Here is a 16,984-nt window from a genome sequence, read left to right as displayed (position 1 = left end):
GGTAATAGATGAATTTTGTCATCTATTGTGAGACCACAGCATTGCTTATTTGAAGCCTGAAGTGGCTCGAGTGGTTTATGTTTGAATTTGAGCAGGATTTCTGAACAATGTAAAATTGAATTAAAATTACAATGAAACTGAAATCAGGAAACATGCCGATCAATAAATATATTATTTTCATTGTATGAGAATAAAAATATTATGAAAATCTAATTAAAATCTAAACAACTAATACATAAATAGATAAAAAAAACTATATTTTGTGAAATTAATCTACATTTACTTTTTGTATATTGGTATCAATGCAATATCATTTCAATTTTCTAGCAAATAACTCTTTCAGCAAATTTTTTTCGCGATGAATAGTTCCTGCGATGAATTTTCCCGTGATGGTTGTCCGCACCATGATGAATTGTCCATGAACCAGTTGAAAATAGCCTAACAAGATGCATATTGTTATAAGTAAATATTGTTAGGTCATAAGAATTCATATTGGCTTTTCATTTGGAAATCTATTGTACTAGTTGTTTTATCTGTGGATGTGCATTAGCCCTTTATTTCCATAGTTTATTTAGGAAATTTCTTTATTTTTAGGAGCAAACAAATGATCCAGTAGATCCAACATGGGTAAGTTTACATCTCTGTTGTTATATTATTATTATTATTATCATCACCATCAGACCTCCATGAAGTCAAGAAACTTATCATGGGTGGTCCCACTCTCATATGAACAGCTCATCATACCTTGACTTAAATGCATTCACTGTCTCTGCACTCAAGCACCACACTCTCAGACAATGCATTCCATTCATCCACCACCCTCCATGAAAAAAATCTATCCCTCATCCCCTTGCTCACACCCACCTTATACAGCTTCCAGGGATGGCCTCTTGTTCTCCCCGTCTTCAGATAGTATATGAAACATCTCGTCCATGCTATATCTGGTTATTAACCCTTACCAACTTATAAATCTCGATCATATCTCCCCCTCTTCCTTCTATACACAAAATTGTGCAGTTTGTACCCTCAAACTGTAGATTTGGTCCATCTATTGCAAATGTAGCCCATCTCTTATATATAGCTCTATCTGCCCCTCAAACTCTACCCACATCAATGAACTCCTTTCTCCTCACACAATTCTGCTAACATACCATTCATAATTTTCACTCTCCTTAACTCATCATTATCATACCTGGGCAACACACTGACTACCTTTCCTACCACACTTATCTTCCACTCTCTTTAATAGCCTCATGACATCCCTCCTTACATTCTTCTTGTTACGAGTCAAATCATTCATGCCAGCCACCACTATCAACTCTTTTGCTCACATACTCCTCTTGTCCAATGCTTCAACCACTTGTTATATCATTGGTACTCGAGAAAACTTTTTTGTGTGTGTGTTTCTCCACCCATGAAAGATTTGTAAACCTGTAGTACACCAATACTGCTGGTGGATTAAATTTTTTTTGTTACATAAGAGACCAAACAGAACTCTTTAAAGGCACTTCAGACCTTCATTATGCAGGGAAGTAGTATCACGCTGGTTGATGAAATTCATCTCCCACCTAAAGACAATCACAAACATGCATGACCATGGCAGGATTCAAATTGTAGCCAGGTAGATATATGTTGATTTTCTTTATTTATTTTCATAGTTTTTGCCACCTTATTTTCAATACTCATGTGTCTTATACCTTCACTAAACTCATTCAGTGTATATTTTTATTCTTTTTTCATACAGAACACCCAACTCCAGGATTATTACCTCTTTATTCAGTTTCTAGTGATTCCCCTCCCTCTTTCTTTCTCTCTTTCTGAAAAGTACCATCTATTCTCTCTGTCTGATTAATAAATAACATAGAAACCCTAACCTAGAGTTTCAACATAACTGTTTAGCAAGCAAGACAAAAAAAAGTCTTTGGTACTATGACCAATTAGTTTTTTGTGCCATCATAATACAAAGGCATAACCTTGAGATGAAGATATATTGCCTTTCATTATTTATTTGCTACTCTATTAATAACACGCACGCACACTTTTTTTTTTTTTTTAATCTTTGCAATAAGTTGAAATACTTGTTCCTGGATATGGAACCGAAATCTATCGTGAAAAGCAGTATATGGGTGAGAATTTGCTCTTCTTTTGTAGCAGATATAAAAATGTAATGGCAGATTGTTGGAGCAACTTTTGTAAACATTCACATTTCTTTAACGTTAGATATTTAGCTAGAGGTTGAAAGTTGAATTAAGGATTTTGTTCTACTTCATCACTCAGATGTTATGAATTTCAGCTTGACTTTACTATGCTTAATAACTGCTTTTTTTTTTTTAATAACAAATAATAACTATTCAGTTAACTTGCATTTTTTCATTTTTTAAATTTTTTTTTTTATAATAAAAGATGACATTTAATTAATGATGAGGATAGTGATAGATACAACAATATTAACAGACAGTAACTGGTACAGGCACAACAAAGAAAAATAAAAGTTTGATATGTCTCAGTGCAGGGCTTATTATGGGGTGCAGTTTGGAGGTTACTCAGAAATGAAAAAGAATACTACAAAAGAAATTGGATCAAAATGGTGATATATATAAATCTAAGTTGTGCATAGTCTGGATGCTCAGAGTAAAGTGGACTTTCATTATAACAAACTCCATTTAACAGACATGCTTCTCGTGACAAGAAAACAAACTCCTCATCCAAGTCCATTGTTAGTGCTATTCTATAGGAAATTCACTATAGCAGATTATCCACTTTAACATACTATTTCTGTAAATCATGTGAGTTTGCTGCTATAGTGAGGCTACTGTAGTTTGAGAAACTGAAATGTGGAAACAAGTAATAGACCCCCCCCTCATAGAATGTATCTGAAAAGAATGGAATCAAGAGTATATATTTGTACATGAATTGGAAAAACCAGCAGAAACCTGAAATACATGAAATAGCTACAGTAGATGGAAATGACACAAAATGGCATTTTGACATGAAATGTCAGTGCTAAAATATGGTTGGTCGGTTTATAGTTTATTTGGCACAAAAACTACAAAGGTCATAATGTACCATACTAAAGGTTACAACATTAGCATTTACAGAAAATTGTAAATAATGTGTCTGTACAAGAATCTAGTTTCACAAAGCAGCATCTCTAGGTAAACAGAATTGCTGCAGAGGGCACAGCAACACCCAAGGTCAGAGGTTATTACAGTAGTGCAAAAATAGTTAACAATATAAGTTAATACATAATATATGTAACACTAAGCCATGGAATGCAGTATCTACATATATGTAAAATTATAATAGATGCCTTTATAGCAGTACAAAAATAGGCAAAAAGGGATTATTATACAATATGCATGGATGAAAATTAAATTTAGCAATACATATAAACAGAATTACTAGAAAGTACACAAATGGGTAAGATGTCCTACAGCACTACATGATTATTTGAAAAACAAAGAAGTAAATAAGATGCATACACAAAATGTATGTTAAGTGATGCAGTATCTACATATAAACAAAATTATTGCAGAGGTTTCAGCAGTACATAAATTGATAACTATAGGTTAACATATGTATATACAAAACAAGTCAAGGATAGCAGTGTCTACATCTAGAAAGTTTACAACAAACATTATTATACTAATACTTAAAGAGTCAGAAAGGAATTATTATACAGCATTGATGCATAAAATTTAAATTTAGCATTATGGTATTTACATATTAACAAAATTATAGCAGGATGATACAAATATACAAGATCAAGACCCATGATAATACATAATTGGTCAGATTTAACCTAATGAATAATATATATGTATAAAAGTTAAGTTAAGCAAAAAAAAGTATTTACATATAAACAAATTTATGGTCAAATGTTTTTGTACAAATTAATTTTTTCTAAAAAATTAAAAACATGATGCAATTTGCCTGAGTCTGCTAGCATTTCCCTGAGTGTATATGGCTTGGTTAGATAGGTGAAAATTTCATTCCTCTCTAGTGTAACTTTTTGACAATCTACCAGAATATGATGAATAGTGAGATGTGTGTTGCATTTTTCACATATGGGAGGGTCATCAGCTCTCAGTAAATGAGAATGAGTAACGTGACTGTGACCTATGCAGAGCCTAGCAAGAACCACCTCCTCCCTTCCCTTTTCCACATACTGTTTGACAGTATATGGAAAAGGTATGGGCTGATTTAGCATCTGCAGCCTCATTTCCTTTGATGCCGATGTGGCTGGGAATCTAGCAGAACTGAACATCGAAATTAAGGATTTTCATTTTGTGAAGCAGCTGTACTGGATGTGGATACATAGGAGAGGAGATAGCCTGTAAAGAGCTCAATGAGTCTGTATAAATTACACACTTTTAGTAGCAGTTTTCTTTTATATGCACAAGTGCAAGCTGAATGGCATGTAATCCTGCTGTATAATTACTACAGTCTGGTGGGATCTGATTTGAGATAATAATGTCAGAAAAAACACAGCAGCACAGCCAACAGAAGTGTTAGTTCTTGAACCGTCAGTATAGATGGTTAAGAAATTAGTATGTGCTGCTCTGTGTACATTAAACAATTGCAGGTAAATGGATAATGGGTTATATGATTTCTGTAGCTGACAGAGTGAGAGGTTGCAGGATGGTGTGCAAACCTGCCATGGAAGAATGCTGTTAACTTTAGTGTAGCTAATGTTGTCAATATTTATACTAACAGCTTGCACAGTTTCTTTAATACGCATACCAAGAGGATGTATAGCAGTTTGATGTGTGTGATATTGAGCTTCCCAATACAGAGAGAAGATACTATTCCATGTAGGGTGATCTGAGAGAATTTATTTTTTGGGCATAATTAAGAGGCAACTGTTTCCGTCTAAGTGATAGAGCCGGTTCATTTGCTTCTACATAGAGACTTGAAGTGGGTGAGGTGCAAAAGGCACTAGTAGCTATCTGTATACCCTGATGATGGATGGAATTCAACAATCGTAGGTTACCCTGTCTTGCCAAACCATAGACTTGGAACCCATAAACCAGCTTTTAATGTATAAGTGCATGATAAAGATGAAGCAATGAAGCTCGATCAGCACCCCACTCAGCAGAGGACAGAGTGCAAAGGAGGTTCAAAGTTCTTTTGCACTTTTCTATTAGTTGACGAATGTGTGCTAGAAATATGAGTGTTCTGTCAAAGATGAGTCCTAGGAACTTGGTTTCTATAGCTACGGGAATAACAATATGTCCCATTCTTAGTTCAGAATCTGGGTGATGAGTGCATTTTTGACAGAAGTGTACACAGACACTTTTTTCTGTTGAAAAACCTAAACCCATTATTAAGAGCTCACAGAGAGACATGAGATGCTTGCTGAAGTTGTCTTTCAGTTACCCTCATGTAACATGAGTGACAGTAAATTGTGAAGTCATCAACATATAGAGCATTGTCTACAGTGGGAGGAAGCTGTTCAATGATTGAGTTAATTTTAATAACAAAACGGGTTACTCTTAAGACAGAGACTTGGGGAACACCTTGTTCTTGATGATATGGTTGAGATAGCATACTTCCCACTCTGACTTGGAAAGTTTTCCTGGACAGAAAGTATTTAATAAATATAGGGAGGTATCCTTTGAGACCTAGGTTATAGAGGTCTTTTAATATGCCATATCTATAGGCTGTGTCATAGGCTTTTTCTATGTCAAAAAAAACTGAGACAAAATGTTCTTGCTTCAGAAATGCATCTCTTATACAAGTTTCTAACCGAACTAAATGGTTAAAGTTGATCGATGTCTATGGAAACCACATTGTGTATTGGAGAGAAGACTGTTGCTTTCTAAATACCAGAGAAGTCTGGCATTAACTATTTTCTCTAATATCTTACAAAGACAGCTGGTCAGAGCAATGGGTCGATAATTATTTGCTTGTGTTGGATCTTTTCCTGGATTTGGGATAGCAATGACAATTGACTTATGCCAAGAATTTGGAAACTCTTCCTCTGCAAGTATTCTATTGTATAACAAGAGGTGAAGATCCATAGAAGATGAAGTTGTTTTATCATTTCATAATGGATGTCATCAGGTCCTACTGCACTAGGATGAGTTGTAGGAGAGCTCTTTTTTAGTTCTTCCTTGACAAATGGCTGATTATATGACTGAAGAATGTTGGTAGAAAATTTAAGTCTTTGTTTTTCTTCCTGCTCTTTCAGTATTAAAAATTCCGGAGAATATGAAGCTGTTGCTGAGATTTTAGCAAACGTTTCTCCCAAAGCATCTGCAATAGCTTTGGGATCAGCAAGAACACTTCCATTATAGTCTAAGGTGGACAAACAATGTGTACTATATATGCCTTTCATTTTCCAGATTTTATCCCATACAATTATTAGACTGGTCATTTGATTAATTGATGTAGTAAATTGGATCCATGATTGTTTTTGACTGTGACGTCTTACATAACGTGCTTTGGCTAGAGCATGCTTGAAAGTTATTAAATTTGATGTGGTGGGGTATCTACGAAATATGCTCCGTGCTCTGTGTTGATCTTTTTTGGCTGCCTGACATTCTGGGTTCCACCAAGGCTTTGGATAGACTGGAAATCGAGATGATGTTTTTGGGATGGAGGTTGTTGTTGCTGCCTGGACAATGCATTCTGTTATATATTTTACAGCTTCATTGATAGGTGTTTAACTGATGGTATCAGCATTAAATTTTGCAAGATGAGAGAAAGTGTTCCAGTCAGCCTGGTCCATTTTCCATATAGGTATCCGTGTGGGTGAACATGGTTCCTGTGAAGGCATTGTACAAAGAACAGGAAAGCGATCACTTCCATATATGTTCTCTTCACATCCCACATGAGCAGTGGAAGAATGGAACGGGAACAGATTGTAAGGTCAATTGCAGAATATGAGTGGGTAGGCATATGGAAGAAAGTATGAAGTTTATTATTATCAAGAATTTTTTCAATGATTCGACCTTGTCTATTAGTGTTGGCACTACCTCATAGAGTATTGTGACAGTTAAAGTCAACCATCAAAAGTATGGGTTTAGGCAGTTGCGAGATAAGGTTATCAAGATCAGTTTCATTTAACTCAGCATTTGGTGGTAAATAAATCGAACATACTGTAATAAGAAATCTTACAGAGAAGCGAATCGCTACTGCTTCCAGAGATGTATTAAGTTGGACCTGATGGAAAAGAGTATGACTGCCCACTAGGATAGCTACTCCTCTATAAGCAGGACAATCTCCAGTTCTATCCTTATGTACAACAGTGAAATTCCTAAAGGTACACTCCTCATTGGGTTTTAAGTCAGTTTCTTGTAGACAGAAACAGAATGGTTTGTGTTTCTGCAACAACATCTTGATATCGTCAATATTCTAGCAGATCCCACGACAGTTCCATTGTAAAAATTTTCCTGTTGTCTTCATTTTATCGACTTGTCTGGTTTTTGAGAGGTTGAGAGCTTACCTTTGTCAGATTTATATTTATCGTCTGTTTTAGGGAAGTACAGCCAGTATCCAGCTCTTCCTCTGCTAGAGTGTTCAAAGCATCAAATTTGTCTGGGTCAGTTGGTATGCTTAGTTTGCTTTAAATGGGTATCAAAGCATCCATTTTTTCTGTGCGAGTGTCTGGTGGTTTATCTTTCAGTGAAGTCTCCACCATAATTTTTTTGACAGATGAGTTTTAATTGAATGGGACCATTTTTGAAGTTGTCTCTGGAGTAAGGCCATAGGTCTTGTGATTAATGCACTCAACAGAGAAACACTTGCGATCGTAAAGTTCACGTATGGTGAAATTATCAAATTTTGGAATAGAACAGGTGTAATGGTGGCCAGCTTTCATTTTGCATCCTGATATGTTATGTTTTGTTCTGTTTTAATTTTTTGTATCTCTTTTTCATCTTTCCATTTCTGACATGTACGATAGTATGCTGGATGATCTCCCTGACAGTTGACACATTTAGCTTTTTTTTCACAGCAAGATTTATTATCATGTTCTTTATTACCACATCGGCATATCTAGTAGAACCACGACAGGCAGTTTGGGCATGTCCATATCTTTGACATTTAAAGCATCTCAGCGGGTTAGGGATGTACATTCTAACAGGACAGCTGAGATACCCTGCTTTTACAGATGTCGGTGGCCTAGGTGTATCAAAAGTAAGGATGAAGTTCTTGGTTGAGACCAGGTGACCATCCCTGCGTATCAGGATGCACCTTATGCCCGTCACTCCTTGATCTTTAAGCTCTGAGCATATCTCCTCATCAGGAACATCAAGGAGATCCCATTCTGATATCACTCCTCTACTGGAATTGAGTGTTCTGTGAGGTGTTACTGAAATTTGTATTCCACCCATTATCGTTGCTCTGAGTAGTTTCTTGGAATGTTGTTTGCACATTGTTTCCACTAGGAAATCACCAGAATGCAATTTCTTGACAGTTTTGGGAGGTCCTGCCAGTCCTAAACCTTTCTGGATAAAGAAGGGTGACATTTTTCCAATTGGTGTTTCATCTGTTGCATGAATGATTAAGAAGGTTGGTACATTTATGTTAGTATCCTATATCTTTTGTTTCTTACTTCTGTTTCCATATGCTGTATCTATATTATCAGTACTTGGTTGGGACTTTGTTAGGGTCCCTAAAATATTTGAGGATGAATAATTCATATTTAAGGAATTTTTAATTTGGCACCAGAGCTCCCCACCTACCACGGAGCTGCACATGGGCGCTCACTACCCAGCAAGCAAAGACTGCACTCAGGAGTGGAATGCCAGGGCTACCCTGGATGCTATAACAGTACCGGCACTGCAGCAGGTCTGGGATCTTGACCCTGGACCATGGGGTGAGAGATTCACTGCAACACCGTTGACCCTTGCAAGCAAGCCCACTAGCCGATTGATCCTGGTGGGCGTCCAGGACCACCCCGTCTTTTGCCAAAGCACGGGCCAAAGTAGTGCAAGACCACCAGAATCCCCCTTTCCAGATGTCCACAGGTCGCACCGCATGGCAAACACGGCCGCAGTGCGTTGGATCCCAGTGATGGTGGTCTGAAAAAAGGATAGTGAAAAAGACTCAGGAGAAGTAGAGCAAAGAATATGGGAAGAAAAGCAAAGAAAAAGTGGAAGAATGAAAAGAGCCAGTACCATGACTGGGAGGTCCCCTCAACCACGAACAGGTGTGCCACATGGAGGGGCTGAATATGGAGATGAAACTCTTTCGTATTAGCCATACTGCATCAAGGTATCTTGGTTAGAAGATAGATTTGATGACATTTGGGTTAAAAATAAATAGAAGTTCACACATGTGGTCTGAGAAAGTAATATTAGTAAGATGAAGTAAGCATTCTCACACACACACAAAAAAAAAAATAACTTGGCATTATTAATATTCAAAAATATATAAGCAAAGCTTATCTAAGGTAGTATGGTTACCTAAAACAGAATGGGAAATGAACGATTTAGCAAAATAAGTCTGAAGCAAAAATGGCAAGTCTGTTTACATCAAACAAAAGTGTGGGTAGGTTGATGTAGTTAGGAATGTTTTATAAGATCAAAATATAAGAGCTGATCAAATTAGAGAGCTGAGAAATAATACAGACTAAGCAAAGTTGATATGGTGGGGGGTGCTTGTTGAATAAATTTATGTGAAATATTTCTCTGTGTGTGTGTGTGTGTGTGTGTGTGTGTGTGTGTGTGTGTGTGTGTGTGTGTGTGTGTGAGGTAAATCTCTTTTATATTATTTATTAATTGTGTTAGATTATTATATCTGGTTGACATTCCTTTATGATCTCTCTCTTTTAAAAAATGATTTGAAAAGAGAGAGAACAGAAGAATAGAAGCAGTTTAAGCATTGAATCACCAGCTAGTCTACATGAAGTAATGATAGGATAGAGAGAATTTTATGTTACTTGCTTGCATTGGACAACAAGTGGCAGAAGGCTGTGTATAACTCAATTTGTGTTTTTATTTTTATTATATTTTTTACAAAATTATTATCAGTTTCCTAATATGTATCCTTACAATTGGTGTACAGGATACTGTTACATATATGATTAATTTCACATTTTACTAATCTCACATCAACAATTTTCATCCAAAGTTTACGACCAATAATCAGCACTTCAATCTTTCGCTCTCATTATTAATTTTTATGACTATTTTTATTCAGGAGTACCCCTTTTATGATGTCATTGGCTTTTTCTCAAATTTTTTAGGGCATTATTGATATTTTAAAGACATAGATACATGAAGAATAGTGATGGCTTATCCATTAAGGCTGCAGGGCTGCATTTAATGGCCTGCAGCCCTTATGGACAAAGTGCCACTGATGAAAGAATATGAGGAAAGAATAGTTTTGAATATACCTTTTGTAGGATGTCCTTGATTGTCTTCTTTTGGAGTAGCATCATGTGTATAGCAATAAACATTTATATACACTGATACTGAAGTGTGACAAAAAGTAAGAGGGAGTGGAAATGTCAGAAAGAAAGATGTGGAAGAATTGTGGATATATGTGAACAGTGATATGTAAATATAAAACCTGGGTTTCAAGGGTGCGCTGTGAATTCTTTGGGAAGAAGATGAAAGATAGAATATTTTTAGGGAGAAGGATAGAATATGTTGTATCAAGATTAGAGGAAGATAAAGGCAAAATATCAGTAAAAATTAATATTAATTTAGAGGAATAACATGGAAAATTTTCCAGAAATAATGTTTAGCTCTCATATTTCTATCTTCTATGACATTTCTGGCTGCACCTGCTTTGCTAACCTTTACTCTCCAATTCTGTTGTGACCATGCTAGTAGCCTTAGCTCAGCCCACACATTCTTGAATGCTAACAAGGTCAAATACCTTCCTAATATGTTCATTTTTAATATAGTTCATATCTGTGTTAACTGTTAGTTTAGCTTTTTGACAAATTTCACTCTTATTCTACATAAATTTATTCAACACACATCCCACCATATCCCTTTTGCTTATTCTGTTGTTGATTTCCATGTTTAATTTGCTGCCTTACCACCCGTATTTCACAGTAAAACTGAGACAGGATGGTATTTCACCCCAGGTTTGGGGAGAATGTGCTAAAGAACTGACAGCTCTGTTAACCTGGCTTTTCATTGAAAGTCTGGCTATGAGAAAAGTACTCATGGAATGGAAGGAAGGTAACATAGTGCTATTGCATAAGGGAGATAGTAGGCTGGATGTGTCTAACTATAGACCAGTTTGTGTTTCATCAGTAGTTGTTAAGATCTTGGAGAAACTGGTGAGGGACCATACAGCGTTGGGCAGATGAGGGTAATTTTATCTGTGAGAGTCAACATGGATTTGTGAAGGGGAGCTCTTGCTTTAGTAATATGATTGCCTTTTTTAATAAAGTGTCAAGAGCAGTTGATGAGGGAAAGGCATATACTGCCATTCTTTTGAATTTTGCAAAGGCATTTGACAGGGTGCCACATGATTGTTTGTTTGTTTTACACTTGGGTAAAGGATTAAACCAAAAATACAATTTCTTTGCATCTTTAATTTATAGTTTTGTTCTCTGTATGTAGCATATTCTTTAATTCATTGATCCATATGCAGTCAACCTCTCGATATTCTCTAGCACATTCCTTCTCACTTCCCAATTTCTTTCTTTCTTTTATATTTTCTTCAAAAATAAGGGTTTAGTACATTTGATAAATTGACTCTATTAGACAGGATGGTATGCCGCTTGGCAACTGCATGTTATTTTCACTTGACACTGAGTGCCTCCATATCATCAAATATTATAAAGTTCCTCATTTGTAATTAAGAATTTTACCACTTTAATTTGCTTAGACCCTCTAGATCCACCTGCTTGGGGGACTACAATGATGAAATAAAACTATAGTGTAGAGTAAAATGATACTATGCATCATTATTTTTTATTATCAGATCCATCCACAAAAGGTTAGTAGAATATAATACATTTTAGTGTCATAGATTAGCTGAGGTGCAGTAATACCAGAATGCTATTCTAGAGACCAAACTTGAAACTTTTTTTAAAATCTGTTTCAGACCGCCAATAAGCAGTGTGGTGACCTCCAACCACTGGGTGATGAACATCTGCCACATAGATTCTGCTTGTTGCAGTGGGTTTTAAACCTGCAGCCTATTAAAGAATAAACTCAGAACAATGAACAAATGGAGTGTCATTGTAGAAAACAGTATCCAAACTGAGAATAGCATTCTAAATTACAGACAATAAATGAAACAAACTTTTGAGTTTTAGAGATCAAAACTAGAGGAGTGGGTGGGGGAGAATCTGCATCTTCTAAGTATATCAAGTTAAGTGCCACTGTTAATATCATTAACAGTGGTGAACCTACTTGCTACTATATATATATATATTTTTTTTTTTTAACCAGTAAAAAAATAAATAAATAAATAAATAAAATAATCTTTATTTAAAAAAATAAATAAAAAGTCATAGCAAAAGTTTTTCATAATGTCATTTGATATGATATCAAAGATATTCTAAATGAAATTGTGAAATTAACTCTAATGAATCTTTATACTGGGAGCTATTTACTATTATTTGTAGTATATTGTATATGTTACTAAAGCTCGAAAGCCATTAATGTGCACATTACCTAGCTAATCTGCAGATTAACTGATTTGCTCCGTTAACGTGCGGAATCGAGAGTTCCGCATTTTACCTAGGTAATGTGCACATTAACGGCTTCCATATCATTAAAGTTCAAATGTTTGTTTCTCTCATTTCCTTTCCCTACTCCTTCCCCCTCTCCCTCCACTTTTAGTTTGATTTTCATTTCTGCCTGTTAGTGCGTGAATTTGTGTCGTGATTTTTTTAAAGCAGATAAATTTAGCTCCTATTATGCACGCAAGCACTGAATTGGTGAGTAAAATGAAGAAAAGATTCTTCGCAAACCTCTTTAGCAAAGATTCAAAACATAATGGTGTTTTAATGACAAAACAAAGGTATGTTTCCATAATTGAAGATGTAAAGCGAATAAAAGTTTCCAAGAAGAAAGAATCATCTCAAGATTATCAAATAATTCAAAGGTATCATGTGTTAACTGTACAAGGCTGTGAAAAACTCATTGAGCCGTTGTCAGATGCGCGAGAAAGTGTGAAAAAGTTTGTCCATGCCGAAGAATTGTACATATTGTATTCTACTCATTTGTCAATTGGCCATGGTGGAAGAGACAGAATGATCAAGCAATTAAATACACTTTATAAAAACATAATTCAAGCCCAAATAAAAATATTTTTGGATTTATGTGAACCTTGTCAACAAAAACAAAAAAGTGCAAAAAAAGGGATTGTTGTAAAGCCGATTATTTCATCGCATTTCAATAACAGATGCCAGGTGGATCTCATCGATTACCAATCTCAACTAGATGGAAAGTTTAAGTTTCTTCTCGTATACCAAGACCACTTAACAAAATTTGTTGTATTGAAGCCGCTGACATCAAAACGGGCAGATGAAGTAGCCTATAACTTGCTTGATATTTTTCTCCTTTTTTGGCGCTCCAAGTATTTTGCATTCTGATAACAGCCGCGAATTTTGTAATAAAATCTTAGAATGCGTAACACAGTTGTGGCCAGAAATCAAAATGGTTAATGGCAAACCCAGACACAGCCAAAGTCAAGGAAGTGTAGAACGAGCGAATCAAGACATTGAAAACATGCTCACTACTTGGATGGCTGATAACCAAACTAACAAGTGGAGTGAGGGCGTACGATTTGTACAATCCATGAAGAATCATGCCTATCATTCTGCAATTAAAAGAAGTCCATAAGAAGCCATGTTCGGTTGTCCCGTAAAAGTGGGATTGTCTTCTTCTGTTATACCACAAAGTGTATTACATTCGATAAATACTGAAGAAGACCTTGAAAAATTAGAAGATTCACAAGAAATTGTGATTATGGGCTCACAGTCAAATCTTACTCAAGAGGACATTCCGTTATCCCCTGCTTCTACAGAATCACCTATAGAAATACAAGAATTTATCGATAGTATTCTTAAACTGCCTTCTATACCGTTGATTGAGGATACAGTTATGAAGAATATTCAGTTACCCTGCACCTTCAAGGAATCACCTCGGCATGTTGAAGAAGTCATCACTGAGTTGCCCTCAACTTCAGCAGAATCGCCATCACAGTTTCGTACAGAGTCTGTAAAGAGGACTATATGAGAAATGGTCTGTATTGTGTGCTCACAAGTGTAAATCGTGTGATATGTTTGTTCACGTAATTTGTGGTGAAATAGATCCTAAAGAGGAAGGGTATGGTAAGAATGTATTGTGCAACATCCGTAAAAAGAATACGGATCAGAAAATACAGCATAATGAAACCAAGAAAGGTTTAGAAAAGCAAGTAAAGAAAATGTTAGCAGTTTCTAATGCAAAGCACCCAAATGTTGATGAAGGTGTCACTGTGAGAATTAAAGTACCGGAAGTAGACAGAGCAAAAACTGATGCCCGCTCGATTTTAGCTGTGGTTTTTAGTAAAACAGAGGATGGCTTTTATAAACTTGGTACTAAAACGGGTATTTTAAAACAATTGTATGCAAAATCTGAATTCAGTGTTTGCAAATAGAGATTTTTAACGAAAGAAGATGTCCCTGCTGTAGAAATATCTTTACGTCAAACAGCAATAAAACAATCCCTTGGTACTGGGCAGGGTTTCAGAAAATGTGACTGTAAATCTAAATGTAAAACAAATAGGTGTGCTTGTCACAAAAACCAATTGCTATGTAACTCAAAGTGTCACCAATCTTTATATTGCACTAATAAGTAAACATAATTTTATCATATGTTTTGCAAATTCATTTCCTTAATTGTAATAATATTTTTAACTGTTTGATTCTTTGTATAATAGTTTTTTAATTGCTGTTGTTCCAGCAAAGATCTTATTTTCACTTTAATGAGTGCCTAGTAGGTAATGTGCAGATTATCTAGGTAATTTAAGAAATGAGACAATTTTCGGCACATTAACGGATCACCCTAATTAATCTGCACAATACCTAGATAATCTGTAGAATAACTGATTTCTGCACTTTAGTGGTAACATATATACTACAAATACGTATTTACTGTGTGTTTAGTTAATATCAAGAACATTGCCAAGTAATAGCAGATGGTTGTGTGCCATCTATGTTTTCCTTCACCCTTTAAATTAAAGATGCCAAGGAATTATATTCTTGGTTTCATCCTTTATCCAATTGTAAGCAAACAAAGTCTGCACGTGAAGTCACTTCACAACTGAGCTACTTGTATATACAGGCTAATGATGTCACATCAACTGCCTTCGTATCCCATAATGCAATGCACATATCCTTACGGACATGTATAATGTCCGTAAGGTTATGCATTATGGAAAGGGCCACTATCCAGACCAGTTTTGACCTTTATTCAAGTGAAAAAGTAAAGGAGTGCTTATCATAAGCCTAGAGTAGTTAGTATAGGGGGTGCAAGAGAACCTGATAGTATTAGGAGAAAGAAAGAAGGATAGATAGATAGTATGAGAGATAGAGAAAAGGTCTCAGCTCTTTTATATTATCACATAGCCAAAGGCTATCAGTTTTCCTTTTTCACCGATCTCATATAGATGAACAACCAAAAGACCAATTGAAACTAAAATGCAAAGATGACTGATAGTCATCTTTGTGCTTCAGTTAGCTTTATCTGAGTTTACTTCTTTGAGTTGGCATTTTCTACAGTCATCTCTGCAATTGACTATAACACCACATTGAATTAAGAGGATGGAACTACAGCAATCCCTCGATTAATGCGCATAATGCATTCTTTAAGATGCACATTAATCAAATATAATAACCTATGGGGAAAAAAGTATAATTCATTCCTCAGATTTCTTTTTTGACCCTTAATTTTTTTTTTTTTATAAAAGAATTAGGGCATATCTCAGAGCCTAGTTAAAGGAAAACCATGAAGTTGAAAGACAATAAAACATATTCAGAATATAAATTTATTATTCTTCTACTTTACAAAGAATTGAGCTAATGTAGTTTGGCAGGTATTCTGTTTCGTTTTTTCATACCACTGACAGTATAGCTTTATTGCCTCTTCTACCACTTCTGCAAATTTTACTGCTTCTCTCTTCATTAGGGTTAGCCTCTAAGCATTGCTGCTTAAAAATTTCAGTTGTACAAAAAATATTTTCAGATTGTTTCAGATTGAATTTCAGATCATGCCCAAAGAGATTCTAATGAAATCTCTTTGGGCTTGTCAGTGATTAAATTTTCTTCATATTCTTCACGATTTTCCTGCTGTGCATCTAAATTTAGCATGTCAGAATTGCTCAGTTTCTCAGAATGAGATTTAATTAACTTAAATTCATTTGAAAAGCTTCTAAAATCATTTGCACAATGTGGAAGAATATGATTCCAAAAAAATGGCTCGCATATTGCTAGCAGTAATTAATTCGACTTTGCAACTTTATAACCAGGCTGAGATTTCTTCTCTGATTTGGCCAGAAAAGTCTTGGAAGGCATTCGCTTCCAAAAAAGGCTGGTTTCATGAACATTAAATATTTGTTAGTCACAATAGCCCCCCCCCCCCCTTTCACAATTTTCTTCAAAATCTCTGGATAATTTGCAGCCACACTCCTTATCTCCACTTGCAGCTTCGCTTGTGGTTCGAACATTGTGTAGGCTATTTCTCTTTTTGAAGCACTCTACCCAACACTAGCATGGAATTCTTTTCCATCATTCATAGCCCTTTCTTTCAAGGTTGCAAAGAGACTAAATGCTTTTGATTTAATGAGGTCAGTGCTTAGCGGGATCCATTTTTGGTTACGATCTTTGATCCAAGTAGAAAGAAGTCTCCCTAATTCAATGATTATAATACTTGGATTTTGAGTGCATGCATGATGAACTTAAAGCAGCCTTACCATTCTTTTTGTATTCAGCAGCTTTGCTTAAAATTGCTCTTATAGTTGATTCACCCATTTCATGTTCTTGTCTGATCTTTGCTCTGGACTTGCATTGTTCATTTTT

At 35.6% G+C, this 16,984-nt stretch overlaps 1 protein-coding gene across 7 annotated transcripts in view; it reads left to right on the top strand.

Annotated features, from left to right (window-relative positions):
• The window catches only part of LOC150101260 (ribitol-5-phosphate transferase FKTN-like), a 353,950-nt gene that overhangs the window by 61,071 nt on the left and 275,895 nt on the right, over positions 1–16,984 (top strand). For 6 of the 7 annotated variants that reach the window (XR_016549166.1, XM_090401598.1, XM_090401595.1 and 3 more), the window contains exon 3: positions 595–627. The exons of the other annotated variant lie outside the window; for it this stretch is intronic. Coding sequence is in view for 5 of the 6 variants with exons in the window: in XM_090401598.1 (XP_090257724.1) it covers positions 595–627 (33 nt within the window). In the remaining variant the exon portion in view is untranslated. The remainder of the gene's footprint in view (positions 1–594; positions 628–16,984) is intronic. 7 annotated transcript variants of the gene reach the window in all.

The sequence above is a fragment of the Typopeltis vanoorti genome, chromosome 12, assembly GCF_054136105.1.
Source record: "Typopeltis vanoorti isolate ZY-2024b chromosome 12, IOZ_Tvanoo_1.0, whole genome shotgun sequence".
Classification (NCBI taxonomy): domain Eukaryota; kingdom Metazoa; phylum Arthropoda; class Arachnida; order Uropygi; family Thelyphonidae; genus Typopeltis; species Typopeltis vanoorti.
Note: the sequence above shows the minus strand (reverse complement) of the source record. Positions and strands in the feature narration are given on the sequence as shown.